Source organism: Lepidochelys kempii, chromosome 6, assembly GCF_965140285.1.
Source record: "Lepidochelys kempii isolate rLepKem1 chromosome 6, rLepKem1.hap1, whole genome shotgun sequence".
Lineage (NCBI taxonomy): Eukaryota > Metazoa > Chordata > Testudines > Cheloniidae > Lepidochelys > Lepidochelys kempii.
In genome coordinates, this window is record NC_136385.1 from 41846406 (window position 1) to 41864867 (window position 18462).

The following is an 18462-nucleotide window of genomic DNA, read 5'->3' on the forward strand; positions in this document are numbered from 1 at the left end:
CAAGGGGTGTCTGTAATCTAGCCTCGGAGAAAGGGGGTGGCTTTAATCCCGGTTGAAAGGGGGCTGCGGCCTATCTATTGGGGTGAGTCGAAAATATGGTGGGGAGATGTAATCCGGATGGGGGGGGCGGGAAGGGGTTTGTAAACAGCCCCAGAGAGGATCTCTAATCCGGACCCTGAATGCAAGGGAGACCGGGGGGTGGAGATTGCCTAGCGGGGGGGGGGATGGCTCGGGGCAAGGGGTGTCTGTAATCTAGCCTCGGAGAAAGGGGGTGGCTTTAATCCCGGTTGAAAGGGGGCCGCGGCCTATCTATTGGGGTGAGTCGAAAATACGGTGGGGAGATGTAATCCGGATGGGGGCGGCGGGGGGGGTGTTTGTAAACAGCCCCAGAGAGGATCTTTAATCCGGACCCTGAATGCGAGGGCGAGTATTTAATCCGGAGTCCCTTTGGGAGGGAGAGGAGTGCTTAATCCCGGGGATTCCCGAGTCTCAGGGAGACTCGTGTGCGGGGGTGGGTGTCCCAGTCGGGGGAAGACTTAAGGGCTGAAATGTAATTTTCCTTCTCGGTCCGGAGCTGTGGCAGGTAAAGTGCCTGCGTCTTGCCACGCCCACCCCGTGCCCTCTGGCAAGCTTGCTGTGGACACCCGTGTTACACAGGAGGAGGCATGTTCTCCTTTGCTGTTCGCACTGGGGGGGGGGGGGGGGGGGGCGGCGGCTGCGGGGAGAGTGGCGCCTGCGCCTTCTCCAGTCCCAGCGGATCGTTTGCCTACAGCTTGTCAAATCGGGGAGTGAGGTAGTTGTTATTCTGCCCCATATGCGGGCAGTGATTGCTGTCCTGGAGGAGGAGGGATGATTCCCCCAACTCCCTACTTGCATTCCTTCGTGAAGCCTCCATATGTGGTGGCCCCCCACCTTGACAAATTCTCCCTACGGGGAAATGTGGTGATTTGTAGTTTATCCTCTTCCAACCCGATGAGAGATGTCTCGCTCCGAAGTTTACATTCAAAAGCAGGTGCCAAGCAGCAAGGATTTGTTGCAATGAGAGGACTCCGAAATTCCTTTCCTCCACCCAGCTATCACCACCACCGAAGACTTCCCCTAATTTTCATCCCTAGGTAGGGAGATTACCTTTTTGGGATTAATTTAAAAGCAGTTATACACAGTTTTCTCCCATTGGTGAGCAAAAGCTTTATTGTGAGTGTATTGCTGCTGATATATTTACAATCTCACTTAGGCTTTGTGAAATTTCCCTCAGTCCCTACTATCCCAGTTTGAGAACAGCTCTGTTGCCGACTGTTCTGTTTCCTGGGAGTTGTTTGTGTTGTTCCTTCAACAGCAGGAATAATAAAAAGAACCAGTTCCTCACATACCAGTAGGTAGCATAGATATAAAATATTCAGAGAAGCAGGGGAGCCATTGAAACAAAATCAAACACCTTGACCTATTTTGTACTACATTGGCTTTAAAGGTGTAGACAACTTCTAAACCTTTTGCCATAATAATCAAAATACGTTAACTTAAGTACAGTGAGATAATAGTTATTCTTGATTTTCACATTTTCTCTTCTGTTCTTTTATCATAATATTTATTCCATTAAAATATCATCCCTTTCCTCTCATGATAAAATTAATATATTTTTGCCCCAGAGGCCCCTATCCTGTTCTCTCACCCACAAGTATTTTTTGTCACCACATCATGTTATTATCTCTTAATAAACATAAAATGCCATTACTTTGCATGGAGTTTTATGGAGATTAAATAAAAACATGGTTCCTGCTACAAAGATTGTAAAATCTAGGATACCTGAACTAGTGGAGAACCTCACTGGGAGTTCCGTGCGGCTGCAGAGATCCACCCGTGGATGTCATTGTAGGACTGGGGCCTACAAGCCTAGAACAGGAATATAGACAGAGAAAGGTGGCTAGTGAAAGGAGAGATGAGGGAATCAACTGTGTATATTAAGGCAAAAGAAGAGGGGTTCTCAGGAGAGATTTGAAGGTGCAATTTGAGGATGGATGGTGAACTGATAGAGTGGTGTTTCACATGTAGGGAATAGCATGTAAAAAGCAAGAGAAGGAGAGGACAAAAAACAAGGTGAGAAGAGTGCAGGCCGTGAAATGAGGAGTAGAGACTTGACAAGTTGGTGGTGCAGAGCCTTAAAAGTGAAGATGAGGAATTTAAACTTTAGAGGAAATGAATTTGAGGGAGTTGAATGGTCAAAACAGCAGCAATAGATTATTTAATCTTTTTATTGGGCGGGGGTTAAGAGAGAGTCAAGGCTTTGTTTATAATAGTCCAGACAGGGTAGAACTATGGCTTGAACCAGTTTTGACAGTGGAGAGAAACATAAAGTGCAGATTTTATAAATGTATTAAAGGCAGAAGCAACAAGATTGGGCAAGTCTGTATATGAGCAGATAAAGGAAGGGAGGAGTGAAAGATTAACCAAGTCTGTGAGTGTGAGTGACCAATTCGAAAACAAAAACAGTAGAGTGGTGAGTATTAATGAAGAACGGGAAAAGGCTAGAGAGTTAGGATCATAGGCTAGGAGTTCAGTTTTTGCCATGTTTCGTTTAAGGAAGCAGCAAGTCACCCATGAAGAGACAGGAAGAAATGAGGCCCTGGATGTAAGGGTAGAGGTAGATGTGAGAGTTATCAATACAGAGGTCATAAGAAACCATGAGAGTGCATAACGTCAGGCAGGGGCAAGGGTAGAGAGGAAAAGAGAGGGGACCAAAGACAGTGAGTTTTTCTTGTCCTTCCATATGACAGCACCTGTACTACTGGAGCTGCCCTGAAAGAGAGTGTGTCAGATAGGGTTACCCCCTGGAGAAGATATGGGTTTCTATTTACATATGAATTAAATGTGATGACAAAAAGTAACTGTCAGTTTTATGCTAATGCCTAAATAAATATACAGTTGAGGCTATTGAAAGTAGCATTTCCAGCAGGAAAGGATTTACATATTGTCTTGATTTCCCTGCAGGATCTCAAGTAATCTCCATTACAATATTACAATTACAATACATTGTTTCCTTCAAAACTGTGTGGGGGCGAGGTGAATTGCAGACGCCTATACCACACACAATGCCTTGCCAACCTTCAGTGTTTGATGTTAAGAACCTATGCTAATGCAGGGCTCCCACACAAGTTTTATTGCCAGAAGTATAGATCAGCCCAACATACTAATAAATGACAGCACTACCAGTGAATTATGGAGGTCATCTCAAATAAATGACAATAGAAACTATAGTATCCTACCACACTGTAAAAAGAAAAGGAGGACTTGTGGCACCTTAGAGACTAACCAATTTATTTGAGCATGAGCTTTTGTGAGCTACAGCTCACTTCATCGGAAAGCTCATGCTCAAATAAATTGGTTAGTCTCTAAGGTGCCACAAGTACTCCTTTTCTTTTTGCAAATACAGACTAACACGGCTGTTACTCTGAAACCTACCACACTGTATATTTTGTTTATACTATATTGATTAGAAAACAGGTATTAAAGAGAAAATGTACATATTAGTATTATGGTGTGTGACTCTCCGTGTAAAGTCATGCTAAATAAGAGGTAAATAAGACCATGTGACTTTACAGTGAGGAAAAACAGTCCAACATACATACTGTGTATTAATTAAATATCAGGCTGCTACAAACACATTTCCCAAATATTGCTGAGATAGGTCAGGTATCTTTTATAAGGGAAGGTGAGTGACATCTGCTGATTTGTTTCATTTCTTTGAAGTCATTGCAGCTGAGACTGATGAATGAACAGGGTGTAACTTGCATCGCTGAGGTCCACAAGTGCGGAATAAAGTCAGTTTATCTAATGGTTTGCATTTTATGCACACAGTATAAATCCACTTGCTCTAATGGCAAGCCCTAAGACCTTTGTAGCTTTTTGGCACACTGGCTTGGGTTACTTGCCTCTGTTCTATACCTGGGAAATCCATACTGAATTGTGCTTATCTCAGTGTTTTACATTTTTGTGCTTGATTATTGTTTGATATGAAGGATATCATTTTTTCAGTCTTTTAACACAAATGTGCTCAGAAAGGATCCCACTTAAAAAGAATCAGCTCTTTATAGTGCCTGATCTTGATATTTTATCTCTCAGGGCTTTACTGAAAGGTCTTTCAGTGATCTCTCTAATGATTCTTTGATTGTCCTAATCTCTGTTTTATGTTCAGTACTTAAGTTTATTTAAATGTATATAGTGAAATATATATATAAAGACAAGTATGTGTTTGGATTTTAAACTAATGTATATAAATTTAAAACCCTCAACACTAGTGTGAAAGTATTTAGATTATTTTGGTTCTTGTTGTGTAAACAAGTAAAATTTTGGTTTCAAATACAGCAATTATCTTCCTTTCAAGAGCTGAGCTTCAGTTGGCTTTATATAACAGGGACCTGATTTTCAGAGATGTCGAACACTTGCAGCTCAAACTGAAGACAGTAGGAGCTGCAGATGCTATTGTCTCTGAAATCAGACTCCAAGTATTTAATGTTACAAAAGATCCTTTTCTGAGATATGTGCCAATGCAATTTTTGAATCTGTGGAGATAAATTAGAAAATCTTTCTTTTATACATCAGAAAACTAGATGGAATTAAGAGATTTAACAGCTGAAATTTAAATACTGTAATACAATACTTGTGGTTTAGCAGGCTTAACTCACGAAGCTTGGCCTGCTGAGATCCTTTTTAGTAGCTTATTGGTTGCCACTTTGTTTCTGTAGAATTTAAGATCTTATTTAAAAAAAAAAATACTGTTCAGAATGTCTTTTCCAGGGGGAAAACCCTGTATGGGGAAAGGAAACAGGGACTGCTGACTCTGATTTTCCTAAGAATTGTCCTATTGGGGGAAAAGACAGAATTTACTCTCCCACGGAATTGGTTGGGTTCAGTTCTCTAAACCTGCAGATTGTGGGAGCACTATTGGAGGCAACTACATCATTATGGAGGCCTTTTGTCCCTCTGCACTCTGTTGGGGCTGCCCAGGAATGCTGCCCCTAGACACTGATGGTTGTGGGTCACTGTGTAGGGGTCCACACTACCTGACGTCTTATTATTGGCTCAGCATTGTCTTTCTCAGGGATGCCCCATCAGGTTTGAAGAGATTGTGCCACAGATACTTGCATGTATGGAATATATGAAGAAAGCTCTCTCCCCTTCCATGGCCCCATAAGGAAGATACCCTGGAAATGGGTCCCCCTGCTTTTGAAAGTGGAGGTACCTATCCCGCCCAAAGTTTCTAGCCCTTTCAAATATGAACCTGTGCAGTGCTGCCTTTCTGAGTCTGCAGAGAGGGAGCTTGAAACTATAGCTCTGAATGACGGTAGAGAAACAAATAAAACCAAACACTTGGAAAATGTTTTGGATATACTGAAAACAACAATATTCTGATTCTTATAGAACTATACTTCATACCTTGAATACAGTGAATGTCCAGAATTCTTTCCCAGGTAAGAACACCAATTATTCATCCTTTTATTGCTGAACTGTATTACTACTTACCATTTTCACAAAATTATCAGGTTATTGTATTTATTCAATAGGGTTAAAAATCATAGAAGTTACATATGGAAAGGACAGACTGGGTCTGTGGAGCACCATCCATGGTCCTCCTCTTCAGTAAATTTATCGCATGAGTATTGACAAGAGTGGACTGTGGGATTAGGAGGGGAGAGATGGATGCATGTGCTGGTTAGGGCAAGCTGATCCAGAGTCTTCAGCTGCAGTTGGTCAAGGAAGTAGGTGGAAGGCACATACTAACTGCAATATTTATCACTATATCTGAGCATGAAGCCACAGCTTAACTTTCAACAACAGAGAAAATATTATATTCTGATTATATTCTGGAATTAGTAATACGTAACTTTGCAGCTGCTAGGGGATCAGAAGAGCTTTACAAACAAATGCAAGAATTTTAATGGTTAGCTCCACTGGAATAACCTTTTCCACTTGTGAACAAAAACTCCAGAACTGTAGACTCTTGGCCTTATGCTGAATGGATCAAAAATATCGAGACTCATAGACTTTAAGGTCAGAAGGGACCATCATAATTATCTAGTCTGACCCACTGCACATTGCAGGCTACAGAACCTCTCCCCCCCCCAGTCCATAATAGACCCATAACCTCTGGCTGAGTCACTGAAGTCCTCAAAACATGACTTAAAGTTACAGAAAAGCCACCATTTACACTCAAAAGAAAAGGAGTACTTGTGGCACCTTAGAGACTAACCAATTTATTAGAGCATAAGCTTTCGTGAGCTACAGATCTGAGGAAGTGAGCTGTAGCTCACGAAAGCTTATGCTCTAATAAATTGGTTAGTCTCTAAGGTGCCACAAGTACTCCTTTTCTTTTTGCGAATACAGACTAACACGGCTGTTACTCTGAAACCATTTACACTAGTTTTAATTTCCAAGTGACCCATGCTTCAGAGGAAGGTGAAACCCACACAGAGTTTCTGCCAATCTGAGCCTGGGGAAATTCCTTCCCAAGCCTAAATGTGGTGATCAGTTAGACCTTGATCATATGGGCAAGACCCACCAGACACCTGGAAAATAATTCTTTGTAGTAACTCCAAGCCCTCCGCATCTGGTGTCCCGTCATCAGCTGTTGGAGATTGGCTACATGCCATTGTAGGCAGTCTCATCATACCATCCCCTCCATAAACTTATCAAACTCAGTTTTGAAGCCAATTAGGTTTTGTGCCCCCACTGCTCCCCTTGGAATAATTCAGAGACTTTCAAGGTGACAAAAATATTCAAATTATTTACAGACCTATGTTCAGTTGAACCTCCAAAAAGCTGAGGCCTAAACTGAGCTAGGACTGATTGTCTTATAATGTTCTGATCCAAGTATAGTGAAAGAAACTTTTTGCAGCTTTACTAATGCCCACTGATTGGCAGATATCCACTTCTATGAGGGCTGCTATTTGTGCAGGCTTCCTTTAAGTGTGTAAATGCCAGAGTATGATATCCTCGCAGAGTAGAGGCTTAGATTGAGATTAATGAAGGGACGTAGGTATTGTAATGCTGAGCATCGCAGCACCTAATTTTTGGGCGCCTAGAAAAATCACAGGAACAAAACTGCAATCCAAAACATCTAGGCTCCAGGCACAATGAATAGGGAGAAAGAAGTGCCTAAGAAGGTGATCCTCAAAAGCCTGCACTCTAGGTGTGGTGCCACCTAAAATAGCCAATGGGAGATGCAGATGAGGGGGTATGAGCTAAGCCCTGCTCCTCTCTTGGATTTAAGCGCCTTATCTGGGCTGCACGGAGGCGTCTACCTTTGCTTAGCGATCCATGAATAAGAACCTGACACCTGGAGTCTTTCTTCCAAGGAGCAGATTTTTGTCTTTCTGAGTATTTTGTAAAACATGTGCACTTACACATATTTAGCTGATTAAACAAATTAGTTAGGGCCTTGCGAATCCTCCCAGGAGGGCAGTTGTGGCCCTCACAGCAAAGGGTTATGTACAGTTGCTGAAATATGTCATTTCTCCAAAAGCAGGTAGCTCATTGTTTAACAAGGAAAATATTTTGTAAAACTTATCAGCTGTTATGGTTTGTATAATAGCCAAATACTAGAAATGTAACAATAAATCTCCATTTAAAAGTAAGATTTCTAGACCTTTAGGGCTTTTAAACTAGATCTGCTAGTAAGGCTTTCTATTACCAAGTTATGTTTAGTAGTCTCAGTTGTTAGTTCCCAAATGAAGTTGGGAGATATTGTTCCAAGAATTTGGGACCTTATGCTTCTATGATGCCATTTTTAAACTGTAATTGAAACAGACTGATATCCAGAAGAAAATATTTTTCCTGATCTTTTTAAACATCTTTGTTATCTATAAAATTAGGATTTGTTTTCTAGAGTTTCCAAGTTGTAGACTGCAGACAGCAGGCTGGTCTATGGTGCTGACTCCTCCTCCTTGTTTCAGCTGCTTCTACGGTAATCAAGTGGCCCCACAAAGAAAAGCCTGGAAGCCTATAAAAGTAGCTGAAAATAAGGAAAAAACTACTTTAGCTGCCTCTTCTAGGTCAAGCTGCTTTCAGGGACCAAAGTCAGCAGTAGAACTGAATCCGCTATGGGAAAAGATGTGTCCAGTGGTGCAACTGAATCCACTATTGTGCAGTAGGTGGTTCTGACCAAGCAGTAAGGAAAGAGAGAGGAAGAAAAGGGAGCAAAGTAACAGAGCATGTGCACAACTGTTGGGAAAAGAGGGAGAGGGTGGGTGGTACATAAAGACATCCTCTTTATAAAAGTGTCCACACAATGAAAATGTTTCAGAATGCCTATGCTATGTTTTCATCTAAATTTCTTGGGCCTACTTTAACTGAGATTAATAGTCAAACTCCAGTTCACTTCAGTGGGAACAGGATTGGGTCCACTGTTGATACATTATAAGAACTGCCATTCCCAGGATGGAAGTTAGTCTTATGTTGACTTTTCAGTTTTTGTCAAATTGTTCAGGCCAATTCTATTGAAGATAGTGAAGGCTACAAAACTGTATTTATAGTTTGAACTAAAATTGGATTTGTAATGAACTGGCACAGAAGTTATGAATTGCAGGGAAGATGTTAAACTGAGTTCTGGCTAACTTTTCTTTTTAGGCTTTTACTCCATGACGATTAGGGGGCATTCTAAATTGTAGTAGTGTCCAAGCTAGGATAGGATTTTGTTGTTAAATGTAGACAATAGTGAAGGCTTCGGTACTTACGTTACTTTCTGTGTCAAATAGACTGCAAAAAGGGCACTGTAATGTTCCGTGTTTATTGTCTCTGTGATTCCAAATCATACCCACTCCCTTTACTATTAATATTTTTTTCCACACTGGCCCTGAACACAGTGCCTGGGATTTCAAAATTGAACTGGGTTCTTTCTGCAAGTGGAATTCTGCTACTAGTTACATTAATGCAATCTCATTTCCCACAAATTCTGCACTTGGGTTTCTAGCTCTGCACTTGGTTTTCTAGTTCTAGAATTCGTCTGTAGATTCTTTATCATATATTGATAAATTAATTTCAAATAAATGAAGATGAACCTGTTTATGCCAGTAGCAAATTTGAGTATCATAAACAGAGTATATTATTGTTTTAATTCCTTTGTTCATCATGTGCAGAGGACAGATCAGTATATTACTGTGTAATGTCTCCAACAGATCTAGGACTTTAAAAACAACAGCTGGGCAAAACCTTTCGAATAAAGCAGATTAAACTTTTCTAGTTATAAAGCCAAATTGATGCCCACATCTTCACAATCCTTCAGAAAACAAGAGCAGGGAGTGGGTTTTTTCCAGGAAGGAATTTATGGTTTTATTCAAAACCATGCAGAACACTCAGGTTTCTTATAGTTGTAACCCAAAACCAAAGAAAGTGTGTCAGATTCTGCAGGGTTTCACTTTGAGTTTTCTGGTTTGTTTGAACTTGAAACACTGATTATTAAAGGTTGTGTGGGGACCAAAATGCAAAGAATTGACAAATTACATGCAAAGTGGATTTTGCATGATTCTAGTGGATTCCGGGGTGTCTTCTTTTGCCTCAGCACCCTTGCTCCCGCTTTGCTGCTGCTCCTCCTCCTCCTCCTGCCTTGTTGAACTGGGCTCTGAAGTGTCCATGGTGGTACTCGGAGTGGAGGTGGGGTCACCCCCAAGTATCACATCCAGCTCTTTGTAGAAACGGCAGGTCACGGGGCAGCACCAGAGTGGCTGTTTGCCTCACGGACTTGGTGGTAAGCATTCCGCAGCTCCTTCACTTTAATCCTGCTGTGCAGTGCGTCTCGGTCATGTCCCCTTTCCATCATGTCCCTTGATATCTGTCCGTAGGTATCAGAATTCCTATGGCTGGAGCGCAGCTGGAACTGGACAGCTTCCTCCCCCCAAACACTGATGAGGTCCAGCACCTTGCCATTGCTCCATACTGGGGATCGCCTGGCACGTAGAGGCATGGTCACCTGGAAGGATTCACTGAGAGCACTCCATGCCTGGCTGAGCAAACAGGAAGGGGATTTTCAAAATTCCCAGAGAATTTAAAGGGCGGGTCTGACAGTTGGTCAACTGAGGGCAGGGCAGCAGAGTTCAAAGTGATGACCAGAGTGGCTAGAACAGGCATTGTGGGACACTTCTGGAGGCCGATCAGAGCGCACTAACAGACCAGGGCATCCACACTAGTGCCGCGGCACTCCAGCGGGGGTGTACAAAACGTTATTCCACTTGCTGAGGTGGAGTACCAGGAGCGCTCTAGCCATGGAGTCAGAGTGTTCTACGTGCCTTGCCAATTGTGGACGGGTAGTGAGCTAATGCGCTCGGGGCTCTTTTAATGCTCTGTAACTCGCAAGTGTAGCCAAGCCCTCAGCCTGTCTACACCCCCTACTCCCCAAATGCTAGCAGTGTCCTGGCTTTTCTTCTACTTCCTTTTGCTCCTGGACATCCTTTTCTTTTTCCTCTACGTCTTACCTCAACTGCTTTGTTCGTTTTTCTCAAACGTGCAGCGTGCTACCTAGTTCTCATCTGTAGACATTTCTCTGCTCCTTTTGGCTCCCATCTCTGATAGCTCCTGGTGTTGGCTTGCAGCCCATCTTGCTGTTCCCTATGTTGGTGCAATAACTGACCCATACTGGAGGCAACAAGGATCGTTTGTGATGAAAAACCTGGATATCTGTATAAACTTCTTGACTAAGAAAATGGAACTTGCAACCTGTGACCTACCAGCTTTCTGCAGATCACCCCGAGTGAGAGCTGTTGTGTTAGGCAGTCACTGGATAATCCCTTGAGTGAAGAGATTAGGTAGTTAACACACTAGAACTTTATAATTTAACAGCAGTTTTTGGTCCTCAGATCTTTTATGTATATTTTCACTTGTGCTTAAAGTTTCTGTTGCAGGGTGATTAAGTATTTCTCCCTTCTGCTGTGGTTGGGTTTTGAAAGCATTTATTTTGAGAGATTGCTTTTCATGTTAATATGGAGACTGGTGCATCTTCAGCATTATGGGGGGGAGGGGGGCAAAGCAAGCACTCAGTGTCAAATATACTGTACAGTTTCCTATTATGGCAGAGGGTTTGAGGGCAGAGTGAAGTGCTCTAGTATGTTTTTATTGCCTAATCTTACTAGAATAATACTGTTTTGGAAACAGATTTATTATATGTATTACAAAGCAGTCAGGAGTTATTGTTAAAATTACAGATAGAACAGCCAGTACATTTGGGGAATGTGTGCAGGTTCTGAAGAAAATCCATTTATTAACCTTTCTTGCTATGAAAATTTATAGCTGATAAATCTGTTACAGACACAAATACAAATGAGGCAGAATATGTTTTAAAGCATAGGTTCTCAACATCAGGCTCACAACTCACCCATCCCTTTTTTATGGCTAGATGGAGAGGCCCCAAAACTTTTCTTTTGTAATATGGGGTCACAATATGAAAAAAGGTTGATAATCATAGTTTTAAAAGAACTACTGATCACAGTAATCTAGTGGTTTCATTATTTGCTTACAAGTGTTCCTTCTTTTCCCCCCCAAGACTGGTGGTACTAATCTAACCACAGGTAAAATTCTTCTATGATGCACTAGCTAGGGCTGGGCTTTGTTTCAGGAAAGAGCTATTCCATTAAAACAAACTCTAGTTAATTTTACATGCACAGTTAGTTATTAAAACATGCAATCTTTCCTAAGCAATTTTGACAGCAGCATGGTTGTAGGGATATTCAAAGTACCCACTAAATTTTGATTGAAGTCAATTTCTCATTGACTAATGGGAGCAGGATCTAACTCCTCAAGCCCCTCATGAGTCAGTGGGTATTTCTCTGACTCACTTTTCACACAGTACTTACTGTTTTGCTCCTTCACTATGCCCATTAAGTGTAAAATTATTCATTTTTTAGTATCTTTCATTAGATTTCAAAATACATTAATAAAAAGGTAGATATCCTCATTTTATCCAACTAAAGAGCAATCAAGGGATTTGTCCAACATTATTCATTTGACAGAACTGGAAACAGAACTTAGAAATGCTGATATCCAGCCATTTGTGTGACGGGTATGGCAATATCCTGCAATGTCCTTAAAATACCTTATAGTATGAAGTTTATGTATTATTGTGTGCTGGGATTGTATGTAACTTCTTTATGGGGGAGGTGTGACAGAGCTTGTAACATCCTGCAGTATTTTTGGGATCCATTGTTTAAAATGAATGGTTTATGTATGATTGTGTTATTCCAGGTGGGAGGGAAGCTCATCCAGGAACTAAAAACGGTGGGTGGTGATTAAGGCAAATCAGCCAGTTTGTAACCACCTCAGAGCAGTATCTCCTTCTGGGGAGGCTCACATATATTAAATCAACCAGTTTCTCTCAAGACCAACAGACAAAGAAAGGACTTTTGGATAGTCTGATATTAAACTGACTCAAGGCCTTCTTTCTGATCCAGCAAACATACAGAACCTTTCTATCGAACAGAGGGGGACCCCAATCCTTAGGGAAAGTTTGGAAGAACTTGACCTACTAAGGCACCTATACGATTAATGGCTGACTTCTGATAAGCTTATTAGTATGTGTGTAGGTTTTTATTCTTAATGTTTTCTCTGTAATTTCTGTGTGCTTATATAAAGAGCTGAGTGGTAATTTGTGACTGCTGTCAATTACACGTGTTCCTAGCTTTCAAAGAGAAAGCAAAACTCAGATGGTGGCCTATTTAGGCAGTCTGGCTTGCTGGGAATATTAGAGTGTAAGCAGGGAACTATGCAGCTTGAAAAAACGCCAGTGAGAAGGGTAAAGACGTGTTTGTCTCAGAAGAGAAGTGATGGCTGAGGAGCCTAGAGCAGGTGCCCTTGAGGGATCACAGAAAGGGAATACAGGTGTACTTGCCCTGAACAGAGAAAACTTGCTCCAACCAGTATTCCATACAGCGTAGCAATACAATTTTATAAATCACTCTCCAGGGATGGGTGAAGGGTTTTGAAGTTGGGTTTAAAGCCTTACAACTGAAAGGAAACAAAGAGAAATGAAAGGCAAAGCCCTGGTCTACACTAGGACTTTAGGTCGAATTTAGCAGCATTAAATTGATGTAAACCTGCACCCGTCCACACGATGAAGCCCTTTATTTCGACTTAAAGGGCTCTTAAAATCTATTTCCTTACTCCACCCCTGACAAGTGGATTAGCGCTTAAATCGGCCTTGCCGGCTCGAATTTGGGGTACTGTGGACACAATTCGACAGTATTGGCCTCCGGGAGCTATCCCAGAGTGCTCCATTGTGACCGCTCTGGACAGCACTCTCAACTCAGATGCACTGGCCAGGTAGACAGGAAAAGAACCGCAAACTTTTGAATCTCATTTCCTGTTTGGCCAGCGTGGCAAGCTGCAGGTGACCATGCAGAGCTCATCAGCAGAGGTGACCATGATGGAGTCCCAGAATCGCAAAAGAGCTCCAGCATGGACCGAACAGGAGGTACGGGATCTTATCGCTGTATGGGGAGAGGAATCCGTGCTATCAGAACTCCGTTCCAGTTTTCGAAATGCCAAAACCTTTGTTAAAATCTCCCAGGGCATGAAGGACAGAGGCCATAACAGGGACCCGAAGCAGTGCCGCGTGAAACTGAAGGAGCTGAGGCAAGCCTATCAGAAAACCAGAGAGGTGAATGGCCGCTCCGGGTCAGAGCCCCAAACATGCCGCTTCTATGATGAGCTGCATGCCATTTTAGGGGGTTCAGCCACCACTACCCCAGCCGTGTTGTTTGACTCCTTCAATGGAGATGGAGGCAATACGGAAGCAGGTTTTGGGGACGAAGAAGAAGAAGAAGAAGATGAGGAGGAGGAGGAGGTTGTAAATAGCTCACAGCAAGCAAGCAGAGAAACCGGTTTTCCCGACAGCCAGGAACTGTGTCTCACCCTGGACCTGGAGCCAGTACCCCCCGAACCCACCCAAGGCTGCCTCCTGGACACAGCAGGTGGAGAAGGGACCTCCGGTGAGTGTACCTTTTAAAATACTGTACATGGTTTAAAAGCAAGCATGTGAAAGGATTACTTTGCCCTGGCATTCGCGGCTCTCCTGGATGTACTCCCAAAGCCTTTGCAAAAGGTTTCTGGGGAGGGCAGCCTTATTGCGTCCTTCATGGTAGGACACTTTACCACTCCAGGCCAGTAACACGTACTCGGGAATCATTGTACAACAAAGCATTGCAGTGTATGTTTGCTGGCGTTCAAATAACATCCATTCTTTATCTCTCTGTGTTATCCTCAGGAGAGTGAGATATAATTCATGGTCACCTGGTTGAAATAGAGTGCTTTTCTTCAGGGGACGCTCAGAGGAGCCCATTCCTGCTGGGCTTTTTGCCTGTGGCTTAACAGAAATGTTCCCTGCTGTTAGCCACAGGGAGGGGGGAAGGTTGAGAGGGTAGCCACGCAGTGGGGGGAGGCAAAATGTGACCTTGTAACAAAAGCACATGTGCTATGTATGTAATGTTAACAGCAAGGTTTACCCTGAAAGAGTGTAGCCACTGTTTTATAAAATGTGTCTTTTTAAATACCGCTGTCCCTTTTTTTTTCTCCACCAGCTGCATGTGTTTCAATGATCACAGGATCTTCTCCTTCCCAGAGGCTAGCGAAGCTTAGAAAGAAAAAAGAAACACACTCGAGATGCCCTGATGTATTCCCAAAGCAATAAGCCTCTGCAAGCGGTGATTGAAGGGAGGAGGGGAGGGTGGTTAGCTTACAGGGAAGTAGAGTGAACCAAGGGGCGGGGGGTTTCATCAAGGAGAAACAAACAGAACTGTCACACCGTAGCCTGGCCAGTCATGAAACTGGTTTTCAAAGCTTCTCTGATGCATACCGCGCCCTCCTGTGCTCTTCTAACTGCCCTGGTGTCTGGCTGCGCATAACCAGCAGCCAGGCGATTTGCCTCAACCTCCCACCCCACCATAAACGTCTCCCCTTTACTCTCACAGATATTGTGGAGCACACAGCAAGCAGTAATAACAGTGGGAATATTGGTTTCGCTGAGGTCTAAGCGAGTCAGTAAACTGCGCCAGCACACCTTTAACCGTCCAAATGCACATTCTACCACCATTCTGCACTTGCTCAGCCTGTAGTTGAACAGCTCCTGACTACTGTCCAGGCTGCCTGTGTACGGCTTCATGAGCCATGGCATTAAGGGGTAGGCTGCGTCCCCAAGGATACATATAGGCATTTCAACATCCCCAACAGTTATTTTCTGGTCTGGGAATAAAGTCCCTTCCTGCAGCTTTTGAAACAGACCAGAGTTCCTGAAGATGCGAGCGTCATGTACCTTTCCCGGCCATCCCACGTTGATGTTGGTGAAACGTCCCTTGTGATCCACCAGAGCTTGCAGCACTATCGAAAAGTACCCCTTGTGGTTTATGTACTCGGCTGCTTGGTGCTCCGGTGCCAAGATAGGGATATGGGTTCCGTCTATGGCCTCACCACAGTTAGGGAATCCCATTGCAGCAAAGCCATCCACTATGACCTGCACATTTCCCAGGGTCGCTACCCTTGATATCAGCAGATCTTTGATTGCGTGGGCTACTTGCATCACAGCAGCCCCAACAGTAGATTTGCCCACTCCAAATTGATTCCCAGCTGACCGGTAGCTGTCTGGCGTTGCAAGCTTCCACAGGGCTATCGCCACTCGCTTCTCAACTGTGAGGGCTGCTCTCATCTTGGTATTCATGCGCCTCAGGGCAGGGGAAAGCAAGTCACAAAGTTCCATGAAAGTGCCCTTACGCATGCGAAAGTTTCGCAGCCACTGGGAATCGTCCCAGACCTGCAACACTATGCGGTCCCACCAGTCTGTGCTTGTTTCCCGAACCCAGAATCGGCATTCCACAGCATGAACCTGCCCCATTAGCACCATGATGCATGCATTGGCAGGGCCCATGCTTTCAGAGAAATCTGTGTCCATGTCCTGATCACTCACATGACCGCGCTGACGTCGCCTCCTCGCCTGGTATCACTTTGCCAGGTTCTGGTGCTGCATATACTGCTGGATAATGTGTGTGGTGTTTAATGTGCTCCTAATTGCCAAAGTGAGCTGAGCGGCCTCCATGCTTGCCTTGGTATGGCATCCGCACAGAAAAAAGGCGCGGAACGATTGTCTGCCGTTGCTCTTACGGAGGGAGGGGCGACTGACGACTGGGCTTACAGGGTTGGCTTCAGGGAGCTAAAATCAACAAAGGGGGTGTCTTTACATCAAGGAGTATTTCAGGCATGACTTCACAGAGGGTTCCAATAAGAAATGGTGCACCTAAGTTATTGTTCTTATTGGAACAAGGAGGTTAGCCTGGCCTCTGATTGATACATGGCTAGATTTACCTCGCTTCACCTTCTCTGTGAGTGACTGCAGTGTGACCTAGAGGAATGAGTCCCCTAGACGGGGGAGGGGGGAAAGAAAATGAATACAAAACAAATCTGGTCTATTTCTTGTTTTGATCCACTCCATCTATCTTTTACATCTTTGGCTGGCAGCAGACGGTGCAGAAGGACTGCATGCCATCCACGTCTCATAGCTGCTCGGCAGAAGATGGTACAGTACGACTGCTAGCCATCCTCATCTCTTGCCTGCCCGGCAGAAGATGGTACAGTATGACTGCTAGCAATCCGTATCGCCTGCCTGCTCACCATAAGACGGTTCAATAGGACTGACTGCAGGACTAAAGAGAATGACCTTGTCAAGTCACTCCAAATTTAGTCCCTGCGCCCATGTCTGCCCAGGCGCTCCCAGCTGACGTGGCCAGGACCACCTCGGACACGACGAGAACGGCTATCAGTCGTACTGCACCGTCTGCTGCCAGAAGGCAATGGGTTGCTGCTACTGTGTAGCAATGCCGTACCGCGTCTGCCAGCACCCAGGAGACATACGGTGACGGTTACCTGAGCGGGCTCCATGCTTGCCGTGGTATGGCGTCTGCACAGGTAACTCAGGAAAAAAGGTGCGAAACGATTGTCTGCCCTTGCTTTCACGGAGGGAGGGAGGGAGGGAAGGGGGGCCTGACGATATGTACCTAGAACCACCCGCGACAATGTTTTAGCCCCATCAGACATTAGGATCTCAACCCAGAATTCCAATGGGCAGCAGAGACTGCGGGAACTGTGGGATAGCTATCCACAGTGCAACGCTCCGGAAGTCGACTCTAGCCTCGGTACTGTGGAAGCACTCCGCCGAGTTAATGCACTTAATGCACTTAGAGTATCTTCTGTGGGGACGCACACACTCGAATATATAAAACCGATTTCTAAAAAACCGACTTCTATAAATTCGACCTTATTCCGTAGTGTAGACATACCCAAAGAGTACAGAAGTGATGTATCATTGTCATCTTAGATCTGTTCTGTGAAAACAGAAGTAAAAGCACAGTATCAACAAATACAATTTAATATAAGAAACAAGGACTTGAGTTGATAGCTCTTAATAACAAAACCTCACTCTGTTCACTTTTAAAATATCACCCCCACCCCACACATGTCTGTTCCAAAAGACAAAATCAGATGCACTTATAATATTGAATATCAACAATGCATTTTATTTCCCCTACTCCTCCAAACCCCATTTCAGAAATGCTCTCCAATAAAAATGTTGTCTCTCACCCTCCAATAATAATTGTACTTCTAAAGAGCAGAGCAGGTAAAATTGAAAATGTGATGATAGTTCTGAATAAATGAGGGCCTCCCCACCCCCGCCTTAGTGTATCAGTTATTTTTAAAAAGGTTTCCCATATATCTATGTTTAAATGAGTATCCCTAAACAGAAGATTAGAGGGGGATAGGAATGAAGGTACGGAAGGCTTGGGGCATGAAAGAATTAACTTTGAAAAATTCTTCCTTTTTAGAGAAATTTTTCCCACCCACTTCTTCCTGTAAAAAGTTTAATTTTGAAGTAGTTTGATTACATTGTCTACAACTTTATGCAAACATTTAAATGATAGAATAGCTTAGTGTTTTGTAAACTGACAAATTATAAATGAAAGATGAACAGCTATCAATTGAAATATCTAGTGACTAATTCAAAAATTAGCACTAGTAACTAGTGTCTTCATATTTTGTAGTCCAAATAAGTGTTGATCCTCTAAACAAACTGTAAAATTACACAAGCTGCTACTTAGTCCAAAATAACCTGTAAAGTATTTTAAGCAAGGTTATACTAAAGTGTTTTATTTTAAAGGAGTAATCTGTAAAAATTTTTAATCAATTTTAAAATTTGGCTTTACAAAGTTTAGAGACATTGTGTTTAACCAGGCAGTGCAGAGCTTAAACTTTTAACTAGGCCTGTCAATTAATCGCAGTTATCTCATGCGATTAACTAAAAAAAAAGAATCATGATTAATCTCACTGTTAAACAATAGAATACCAATTGAAATGTATTAAATATTTTGGATGTTTCTACATTTTCAAATATATTGATTTCTATTAAACCCAGAATACAAAGTGCACAGTGCTCACTTTATATTTATT

General features: G+C 43.1%; 1 protein-coding gene across 3 annotated transcripts; it reads left to right on the top strand.

The window, feature by feature from the left end:
• Positions 1-40: 40 nt before the first annotated feature.
• Positions 41-14541, top strand: LOC140912745 (myb/SANT-like DNA-binding domain-containing protein 7). Of its 3 annotated transcripts, XM_073347739.2 has the most exons (4): positions 41-82; positions 954-1115; positions 5416-5465; positions 13349-14541. In XM_073347739.2, the coding sequence occupies exons 3-4, from the start codon at positions 5445-5447 to the stop codon at positions 13979-13981; spliced, it is 654 nt and encodes a 217-aa protein (XP_073203840.2). In that variant the 5' UTR covers positions 41-82; positions 954-1115; positions 5416-5444; the 3' UTR covers positions 13982-14541. The 3 variants fall into 3 exon arrangements, 2 of the variants coding, with proteins under 2 accessions (XP_073203840.2, XP_078709361.1); XR_013635924.1 differs by lacking the exons at positions 41-82; positions 13349-14541 and adding an exon at positions 12429-13338 and having other exon boundaries at positions 782-1115; XM_078853235.1 differs by lacking the exons at positions 41-82; positions 954-1115 and having other exon boundaries at positions 4796-5465.
• The last annotated feature ends 3921 nt before the right edge of the window (positions 14542-18462 follow it).

Bases quoted from the DNA above. Each gene is read 5' to 3' on its own strand.
- LOC140912745 (XM_073347739.2), top strand. From the start codon at position 5,445: ATGTCCAGAATTCTTTCCCAG. The intron at 5,466-13,348 runs GTAAGAACACCA...CTGTTTGGCCAG, and splicing joins TGTCCAGAATTCTTTCCCAG to CGTGGCAAGCTGCAGGTGAC.